The sequence below is a fragment of the Lithobates pipiens genome, unplaced genomic scaffold, assembly GCF_037356315.1.
Source record: "Lithobates pipiens isolate NorthernLeopardFrog02 unplaced genomic scaffold, aLitPip1_a1.2 Scaffold_13, whole genome shotgun sequence".
NCBI lineage: Eukaryota > Metazoa > Chordata > Amphibia > Anura > Ranidae > Lithobates > Lithobates pipiens.
This window is the reverse complement of record NW_027507718.1, coordinates 470342409-470353043: the sequence shown is the minus strand read 5'-3', so window position 1 is coordinate 470353043 and position 10635 is coordinate 470342409. Positions and strand designations below refer to the sequence as shown.

The 10635-nt window shown below is 41.9% G+C and overlaps 2 protein-coding genes across 2 annotated transcripts in view; one reads left to right on the top strand and one right to left on the bottom strand.

The window, feature by feature from the left end:
• Positions 1 to 314: 314 nt before the first annotated feature.
• On the top strand, positions 315 to 7877 carry LOC143975464 (vimentin-like). Its single transcript, XM_077477879.1, has 3 exons — positions 315 to 785; positions 3062 to 3727; positions 7436 to 7877. The coding sequence occupies exons 1-3, from the start codon at positions 356 to 358 to the stop codon at positions 7450 to 7452; spliced, it is 1113 nt and encodes a 370-aa protein (XP_077334005.1). The 5' UTR covers positions 315 to 355; the 3' UTR covers positions 7453 to 7877.
• A 244-nt stretch (positions 7878 to 8121) lies between these two features.
• The window catches only part of NOP14 (NOP14 nucleolar protein), a 45227-nt gene continuing 42713 nt past the window's right edge, over positions 8122 to 10635 (bottom strand). The window contains exon 18 of the mRNA XM_077477878.1: positions 8122 to 8501. Within this exon, the coding sequence (XP_077334004.1) occupies positions 8405 to 8501 (97 nt within the window). The 3' untranslated portion in view covers positions 8122 to 8404. The remainder of the gene's footprint in view (positions 8502 to 10635) is intronic.

Sequence of the window (10635 nt, the reverse complement as noted above, 5' to 3'; positions counted from 1 at the left end):
TTGGGAGATCCTGACATTTTGACCTGTTCTGTATTGTTTTGGGTTGCTGGAAAGCACTGTGGTATTATGTGTTTACTGAGGAATTAATGGTTCAGGCACAGCAAATATGATATCACTGCAATAATGCAATATGACAGACATGTCGCACCAAAGTGTAAAACTCCTAAGAATGTGATTACTAAACAATCCTGCCCAGCCAAAGCATTTTCGTGGTACACAAAGTATCTGATTAATTAGGGCCATACATTAAATGTGTACAGCTAAAGAGTATCTGTCACATTCCAGAAGCTTACATATAAGCTTGGCTTGGGCTATTCCCAGTCCACCTTCTCCAAATTCAGACACGACATCCACAATGAAGAACTCAGCCTTTTCTCAGAAGACTGTGAACGAGTCCAGCAGGACCAAGGGTTGCACGGTGACCTTAGGCAGCAATGTTAGGGATGGCTTGGAAGCTGAGGCCACCACCAAGGTGTACATCCACCGCCCTAATGAGAAGGAAGAGCTCCAGCAGCTGAACAACCGCTTTTCTGGTTACATTGACAAGGTCCGATCTCTGGAGCAGAAGAACAAGACCCTACGTGATGAGATTGAAGAACTGACCAGGCGTCTTAAAGAAAGGGGACCTGGCATAGCAGATGAATATGAGAAAGAGTTCAAGGAGCTCAAAGAACTGATTGAGAAGTTGAACAAAGAAAAAAATGCAGCAGACATTGAGAGAGGAAACCTAGAGGAAGAGATCGACATATGGAATGCCAAGTGTGATGAGGAGCTGTTTTTGAAAGGTAAGGGGAAAGCATACAGAAATCACAATGCAATGGGGGTTATTTACTAAAGAAAAATCCACTTTGCACTGACAGTGCACTTGGAAGTAAAGTCTCTGTAGATCCGAGGGGACATGCAAGGAAAATAAAAAACAGCATTTTAGCTTGCACATGATTGGATGATAAAATCAGCAGAGCTTCCACTCATTTCAGATCTACCTCTTAGATTTAGAGCGACTGCACTTGCAGTGCAAAGTGGATTTTCCTTTCATAAATAACCCCCCAGGAGAGCAATACTTTTTGCTTCCTAAACTTTTGTTTTGCACAGTGTTTTGCGTTGTAGCGATTAACATTTAAAAGCAAAGTGTAATGATTTTGCGTAAATTTTATTGGATTTTTTAACTAATGTCTTATATCTGCCAGTTACAATATCTACGTAATCTTTGTTTTACCAATTAACATTCAATATATGACACAAGATTCTCTGAGCACTAGGGTCATCTAAAGAGGCATTAGAAGCAGGTCTGATGGCTGACTTTGTCCAATTGACACCTCTGACTGAGCTTTACAGTAAAAATATTTCATTCAGTTCTGTGATCACTCTATTAGTGTCACTGGTGATGTCAGTGGCAGTCAGTTCCCTCTCAGTATCAGATTGCTCACCGCACTATCCCAGTCCCATTATAAGGCTCTGATCACCCCGCCATTAGTAGTATTAAAAAAAAAAAAAAAATACAATATATACCAGTTTGTAGACACTAACTTTCACGCAAACCAATACACATATTGGGATGTTTTTTTTACCGAACAGATGTAGCAGAATATTATTGTATAAGTTTTATAGCAGAAAGTAAAAAAAAAAAATTCTGTATTTTTTTTTAAACGCAAAAAATAAAAAACCCAGTGGTGATCAAATGCCACCAAAATAAAACTCTATTTGTGTACAGTATTGCATGACTACACAATTACCAGTTAAAGTCGCACGGTGCTAAATAGCAAAAAAATGGTGCCTGGTCTTGGGGGGGGAAAGCTCACCTTTCCACCTCCAGAGCCTATTAGTCACTGGATGTGACAGATAACTTAATTGACCAAATAGAGACTCTTGAGTGGTGGAAAGGGTGGGGTCAGGGTACAGGGACTCAAAGTGACGCTTCCGTTTTTTAAATTTTTTGTTTTAAAAAAATAACAAAGCTATTATACTTACCAGGTCTATGCAGGGGTTTTGCACAGAGCAGCCCAGAACCTCGTCTTGGGTCCCCTGCTGGCATTCCTGGCTCCTCCTCCCTGCTGAGTGCCCCCAGAACAAGCTGCTTGCACTTGTGCATGCTCACTCCAAGCTGCATGTGTGTGTCAATAAAACACACAGAGACTGGCTTAGCCCCACCCCCTCCTCACTAGCTGTGATTGACAGCCATTGGAGCCAATGAATCCCACTACTCTGCCTCAGCCAATAAGGAGAGGAAGACCCAAGGCTCTTGTGCACAGAGCTGGATTGGGATTGAGCTTGGGTAAGTATTAGGTGGGCTGTGGGGGGAGCAGCACACTGAAGATTTTTTTTTTTACCTTCATACTTAGAATGCATGAAGGTAAAAAACCTTCAGCCTTTACAGCCACTTCTTTGCTCCTTTCACACTGGGGCGCGGGCCTCTTTATCACTTATATCGGCACATTTGATTGGGGTTAAAACCGTCCATAAAGCACCGCTGCCTATTATTTTTAATGGTAGGGGTGATTTAGGAGCAGTGTATACACCGCCCCAAAGACGCTGCTTGCAGGACTGTTCTTTAGGTCCTGCAAGAATGAAAGCACTCTGGCTTTACACTGGAGTGGCTTGAGAAGTGATTTGCAGGCGATATTTTTAGCGCTAAAACGCCTGAAAAGTGCCTTCAGTGTGAAAGGGGTCTAAGAAGTAGAGAGGGTGGGGTCAAGTTTGACTTTTACAGATGAAGTCAGAACTTTGCATAAAACGTCAGCTACATACTGTATATCTACAGATCTACTGATTGTCCTGACATTGTTTGAAAGTAACTCACATAAGGGACTTATATTTAGAAACCCAAATTTGTTCTTTTATTTTACTTGTAAAAAAAGTTAATTGATGAAGTTTTGGCCGACGTAAACTTTAAATGTGGCAACCAAGAAGAATTCACTCAGCTGAAGCCAGGCCAGTAAATGATAGATTATGATTGGTTACTTTGGGTGACTGCACCATCTAAAACGGATTAATATAAAATTTGTAAAACTTCAGAAAATCAAAAGGCATTAATGATATCAATCTTGGATAATTTTTTTTCCAGTGGAGGCCGAGAACACCTTGAGGGAGTTTCGCCAAGATGTGGATGATGCCACTGTGCAGAAGCTGGAGCTGGAGAAAAGAATTGAACAACTGGTGGATGAGATTGAGTTCCTTAAAAAGCTTCATGATGAAGAAGTTGCCGACCTAATGAATCAAATCCAGGAGTCAAAGGTGAGCTTGGAGATAGAAAGCTCTCGACCTGATCTGGCAGCAGCCCTTAAGGCCTTGCGGCTGGAGATTGACCAAGCTACAACTAAAAACATCCAAGAGGCAGAGAAATGGTACAAAACTAAACTCAGTTCTGCCAAGGGGCAACTGACCAAGAATGAAGAGAGGATCAGGAATATCAGAGAAGATATTAGCAGGTATTCCTCACAAGAATCTGACCTGCAGGGTCAAATAGATACTTTGAGGGCACGCAATGATGTCTTGGAGAAGTTGCTGGATGACATGCAAGCCAAGCACCTGGAAGAAGTCACTTCCCTACAAGACATAATCGCCCAGCTGGAAGATCGCCTCCTAGAGACAAAGGCTGACCTAGCCAGATATCTACAAGATTACCAAGACCTGCTAAACATCAAGCTCAAGCTGGATGCCGAGATTGCAGTCTACAGGAAACTGTTGGAAGGAGAAGAGCAGAGGCTTGGTATTAATCTGGAGAGTGAAGGTAAAAACACAATGAATGAAAGTTTAACTTTGTTTACTGCATGGGGCAATACCTACTCCAAGAGGCAATGATAAAATAGCATCAAAGGCTATACATAAAACAGACACTGTATCTTCCTCGCACAAGAACACATACTTTTAGGTTGATATCATTACTTTAGTATTAACAACACTGAAGCAGTTCATGGCACAAGAATAAAACGGAAAAAGTTTGTTTCCTTAAACACTTACCAACCAGGCCATTTCTGACATTTCTATTCCTACATGTAAAAATCTGAATTTTCTTTGCTAGAATTTTTTTTTTTTTTAGCAGAGACCCTAGAGAAAACAATGGCAGTCATTGCAACGTTTTATCTCGCATGGTATTTGCGCAGCAATATTTGAAACGCTTTTTTTTTTTTTTTTGAAAAAAAAAAAAAGGTTTTCAGTTTTAAAGCGGAGGTCCACCCTAAAGTGGACCTTCCGCTCATCGGAACCCTCCCCCCCTCTGGTGCCACAATCGGCACCTTTCAGGGGGGTGCAGTTACCTGGATAATCCAGGTAACTGCACCCACTTCCGGGACAGCTCTCTGCGGAAAGGGGCTTAACTTGCGCCCCTTTCCGCAAGTGCCCGCCCCTTCCCGCAAGTGCCCCGCTGCCTGCTGGGAAACACACAGCTCCCAGAGGCAGCGGGGAGCGTCCTTATTGCGCAGCGCAATTCGCGCATGCGCAGTAGGGAACCGGGAAATGAAGCCGAAAGGCTCCATTTCCTGATTCCCATACCCAAGATGGCGGCGGCAGGACCCGACAGACGACCTAGCGATCGGCTTCGGGTGCCGACATCGCGGGCGCGCTGGACAGGTAAGTGTCACTATTTTAAAAGTCAGCAGCTGCAGTATTTGTAGCTGCTGGCTTTAAAAAAAAAAAAAAAAAAAAACGCGGAGTCCCGGTGGACTCCCGCTTTAAAAAACAAAACAAAAAACAGTAAAGTTATCCCAATTGTTTTGCATGTGCAAGATGAAGTTACGCTGAGTAAATAGATTCCTAACATGTCATGCTTAAAAATTGCACACGCTCGTGGAATGGTGCCAAAGTTTGGTACTTAAAAATCCCCATATGCGAAACTTTAAAAAATTTTATTGGTTACATATTTTGAGTTACAGAGGAGGTCTAGGGCTAGAATTATTGCACTTTAAAAAAAAAAAAAAACATTATTGTTAATTTTACTTTACATTTTTTAGTTTGACTCTTTAAAAAATATATAAGAAATGTGATCACTTTAATTCCTATTACAAGGAATGTAAACATTCCTTGTAATAGGAATATGGCATGACAGGTCCTCTTTACAGTGAGATATTTTGTCAATAAGACCCCACATCTCACCTCTAGGCTGGGAAGCCTGAAATAGGAAAAAAAAAAAAAATCTCAGCTTTCCAGCTGAGGGGGCACCATTTGTTTGAATGCAGAGGCTGGGCGTGACGTCATAACATCACGCCCAGCCTCAGACGATCATAGAGACTCCGGCAACCATCTGGTCTGTCGGAAATCCCTAGGATCACCATCCGGGGCTGGCGGATCAGTTCTCCAACTCACTAATCACAGCGGTGAGTCGGTAGAAGCAGTAGGACGTCCCCTCTCGCCACCCGTAAGAGTGATCAAGCTGCTGACCATATGTACAAGTGGGCACTAGCTGTCGATTACCTAATTGGGAGAAATTTTGACCCAGTTTTCATGCCACGTGCGAGACACCCAGAGTAGTATATCTAATGAACTGTAAGTGCGGAGCATATTACATCGGAAAAACAATTTGTCCCCTAAAAAAGCGTATTTGTGATCACGTTTTTATTCCCAATGGGCAAAAATGCTTACTCCGGTTAGTCGACACCTAGGACTATACCACAGGTTTGACACTACAATGATGACATTTCTTGTACTTGAAGTAATCCCACAAGATCCACGGGGAGGAAACTGGGACAAAAGAATACTTTGTAAAGAAACTTATTGGATAGAGATTAGAGGCAACTAAACCTCCGGGGATCAATGAGATCATTTCGGTCCTTCCTATAAACAGCAAGCTTTTTCTTTATTATCACATAGGATGCACAGGGGCTCTTGGCACCCCCCCCCCCCCCCCCCTTACAGTGAGGGAAAAAAAAAAGTATTGCTATGTACTGTCAAATTTTGGGTGAGAACCTCCTTCCCTCAGACAGGGCACTGAAGATGGGTTGTGGATTGGTATTCCTGCATGACAATGATCCAAGGCAACAAAGGAGTGGCTCAAAAATAAGTACATTAAGGTCCTGGAGTGGCCTAGCCAGTCTCCAGACCTTAATCCCATAGAAAATATGTGGAGGGAGCAGAGTTAACAAAACGTCAGCCTCCAAAACCTGTGCAAACCTGGTGGCCAACTACAAGGGTTTTGCTTTGTATTTTTGTTATTCTGTCTCTCACTGTTAAAATAAACCTACCATTAAAATTATAGACTGATCATTTCTTTGTCAGTGGGCAAATGTACAAAATCAGCAGGGAGTCAAATACTTTTTTCCTCAATGTACCTACCAACCAAAGATCCTCTTTTTTTTTTTTTTTTTTTTTTTTAAAGCAATGTACTCCAAAAGAGCATTTAAAAGAAACCCATTACAATCCTCTGCAACCTGTGATGACCCCATCCCAAGTTACTGTAGAAACAGGACATCTGTTGGTACTAGCGCCCTAAAGGTACCATGGAAGGAACCGCCCTCCTGTTCTTTTGGACTGCACTTGCGCAGCGTGTACTCCCTCCTGTCACAATCTGAGGTCACCATAGGAGACAGAGTACACACTACACATGCACAACGTAAAAAAAAACAGTACGGCAGTCCCAGCAGCTACTCACAATCTCCACCTCGTCCAGAGAACACTCTGCATTCATTGAGAAAATGCAAAGTATTCTCTGAATGTCACCTGTGCCAAACGGGCAATTTACTGTGCTCCATAAGCAGGTGCTCAGCATGGGAGCTGGAATGATGAGGCAATTGTTGTAGTTGGGGTGATTACTACAGTAATTTCCAGCTTCCACAGGGATCAGCCAGGTATTGCACATACATACATATTCACACTGGTCCAAGCTGGAACAACTTAACTATGAAAAATTTGCGATAACTGAAAATCAGTTTTAAGGACCCCTTTGTACCCTCCTCTTTCCTATCTCATGGCAGATGTTTTCTTGCCTGCCAGACCTGCAAGTCATCAGTGATCATCTTATCGAATGCCAGGCTTCTGCAGACTGTCAGTATAGCTGTCTGTCCTTACATCCAATACAGGCAGCCAGGCAGTTACATGAAGTCCAGTAAGATCAATGAACTATGAGAGCGCTCACCAGCTCCCTCATAGTTCATTGAGACCTGTGTGAATGAAAGGCGTGGCCTCGTGGCAGCCGGAGGGGGTAGAAGATCCCCTGCCCACAATCACAGGAAAGCAGAGGATTGGGGTGTGGGGTGGTGGATGCTGAACAAGTTACATGCTATACACTAAATATAGGTGTAACATGCAACATGTTCAGAAAGGTGAACTTACCCTTTAAATTAGAGGTGTTGCCAGTTGCAACCAATGAGATCCCCAGCTGGTATTTTTTTAATGCAGGTTAGAGACTGATGACACAAGTCTACCTGCTAGCTATGAGAACTGCACACACTGAATGGCCATGAATGCATTTCATGCATAAACTCTTTTTTTCTTTCTTTTCTGCAAGCCCGAGGTGACTCATGAACATGTCAAGCTCAAGAGGGGAGAGATGCTGACCAGTAAGTACATATCAAGGCCTAGAGGATCAGAAGCTACTTCAGCCATGTGAATGGGCCTGTGAGCACCACTCTTCCCGGAAGTCCTGTACCCGATTCTTTTAAAGGGAACCTCTCTGAAATTAAAACAATTTGTTTGCAAAACCTCAGGTAGAAGCTGCCATTCTCTGAATACTGGCCTGTAGTCTATTACCAGGAAAAGCTGATCTTATTTAGCTTGAATGTGAACGAAAGGCAGATCCTATTTGTATGTTTTCAGACAGGTGTTTTGATTCCCGTCCTCCGATTTCTCCTTGCTGCTTGTAGTTCATGCACTTTTGTAGCCTATTACTCTACGAAGAATGCATTATAATTGTGTTAAACCAAAATAAAATAAGTACACATTATGACTTATCGGAGATAGTTTGACTTTCTATTAAAACTGTAGATTAATTTGCTTATATTTTGGTTTCCCTGGTTCCTCATCCTACCCCTCTGACAGTTCTGGGAACTCAAGAACAAATATCTCATCAGCAGGCATCATGTACTCAAACTTATAGCTATATATCTGCACAGACGATATATAGGCATCCGGCATGAGAATGTGATTATTGTGGGGAAAATACAAGTAGAAAACAGGAGGAGAAATAGACAAACGTTAGAAGGTGAAATATATGCTTGTAATTGTAATGTATTCCACAAAGTGGAAATTCATATTATACTTTCTTTCCAGTAATCAGATATTAAAAAAAAGGCTTGAGAAAGTTCACAAGTCAATCGTGGCTCCATGTGTCCACATGCAATATTCATTTTTACAATATAGAATTCATAGCGAACACGGTTTCCATAAAATGGAAAAAAGATAAAAGCTGTCCTCAAAGGACAGGTAGGAGGAAATGTTTTCGCAGATCCTTCCACGTTATGGGCAGAGTCAGTCCACGTTATTTCCCCTTCTTTCTTTTCATAGCTTTCCATTCTCCCTCCTGTGTTGACAGACTGTTGAAGAGTTCCTTTACCTTCCTCTTCCTCGCTGCATCCCTGACAATTCAAATTGTAGATGTTAGAAGCAATGGCAACAAATAAAACAAATAAACTGTCAGTTACCCAGAAGCAAAAGAGCAGTCACAGGGTCATCATAAACAAACATATGCCGAGGTCAACCAAGCCTCAGAACAATCAGTAGATCCAGAGATACAGGCAGATAATGACTTTCTTGTAAAAGTTGAGCTTTGCCCCCTCCTGAGGCTTTGAGCATGGATCTGTGGATCTCCTGATTATATTAATGTGATTTTTACAGAAGGCAACTTCTTTTTATGCATTTCATCATACTAAATGGCCAAGGTTTGGTCACAGGTTTACTTTCATTTGAGTTATAATATTCTCACGATTCCTTGAAGCCAGTTCAAGAAAGACGTTGGCAGTGCATCTAGACAAATGTTTCTTATCTATGGGTCAGGACCCAAACGGGGTTGTGGACTTGTTTGAGATGCATCACCCCTTGAATGTGTCCAAGTACAAAATCTGTCCAAACTTGAAATGTGATTTTTGAATGGAGGATGAGCAGATAAATGACAGGTTCTCCCCACCTATCCACAGAATGTGTTGCATTGTAGGACAATATTAGTAGGAGTTATGTGAATAGCGTAGGGCAGAAAGGCACGGGTGAGCAGCAAGTCCTTCACATTTACAGCTGCTGCTGTTAACCCCCGCAGCACCGGAACACAAATCTGGTCAGTATTCGGCAACATTCAGGAAGGAATGAAGAGAAATCCTGCTGCTCACAGGTGAGTCGGCATCAGCTGTAATCCTAAAGGTGAATACCATAGGGAGGGGTGCACACCCTGCCACTGCAGTAGTCACATGTAGAACAGGAAAATCGGATAAGCTGCACACACACACACACACACACACAGTACAAACAGTACAATCAGTCTCGTTATTGAAAAATCATCATTAAAGCACTGGATGGGTACAGGCTGGGGCAGAGGAAAGACGAGGTTGATGCGTTTCACATGCTTTGTCAAAACCACAAAGATGCAAACACAATACACTCTACTATATATGATGGATCACATAACTATTCAGGTGTATATAATCAAGTGATTGCACAGAACGTTCAGAAAAAAAAAAAAAAAAAACGGTTTAAAAACAGCAAATAAGTCAGGTAATCTAACTTAAAATGCCAAAAACAATTAGTAAAAACAAGAAAGGTTCTAAACAATTTAGCATCTATTCCAATAAGAAAAAGAAAAAAAAAAAAAATGGAAAAAATTAATTATACCAATAGAGGAAAGAAAAGATGCACACCATATGACCAAATACAAAAACAGCTAGTAGCACGGACAAACATCATATTCTAATATTTGTGAACATCCGAAAACCCAACTGTGATTGCATTCTGTCATAAAAATGGGTCAAATCCCACTCAGAAATTTAAGCCCATGGGAATATAGTATTAAGAGAAAATATACACAGGATTCTAAATCTTTATGGCCAAAATGTATGAAGAAAGGTGTTCTGGTCTGATGAGACTAAAATTTTACTTTTTGGCCATAAACAAAAAAAAAACAAAAAAAAAAAAACACCATTATGTCTGGCGCAAACCCAACACATCACATACATCACCCAAAGAACACCACGAAGCATGGTGATGGCAGCAGCATGAGGTGAGGATGTTTGTCAGCAGTCGGGACTGGGAAACTGGTCAGAGTTGAGGGAAAGATGGATGGTGCTATAAACAGGGCTATTCTTGAGCAAAATCTGTACCACTCTGTGGGTGATTTGAGGCTAGGATGGAGGTTCACCTTCCAGCAGGACAATGACCCCAAACACACTACTAAAGCAACACTTGGGTGGTTTAAGGGGAAACATGTAAATGTGTTGGAATGGCCTAGTCAGAGCCCAGACCTCAATACAATAGAAAATCTGTGGTCAGACTTCAAAATGACTTTTGCATTGCACTTGAAAGAGCTGGAGCAGTTTTGCAAGGAGGAATGGGCAAAAATCCCAGTGGTAAGATGTGGCAAGCTCATAGAGACTTATCCACAGTGACTTGGAGCTGTGATAGCCGCAAAAGGTGGCTCTACAAAGTATTGACTTTAGGAGGGGGGGGGGGGGGGTTGAATAGTTATGCACATTGACCTTTTCTGTTATTTTGTCCTATTTGTTGTTT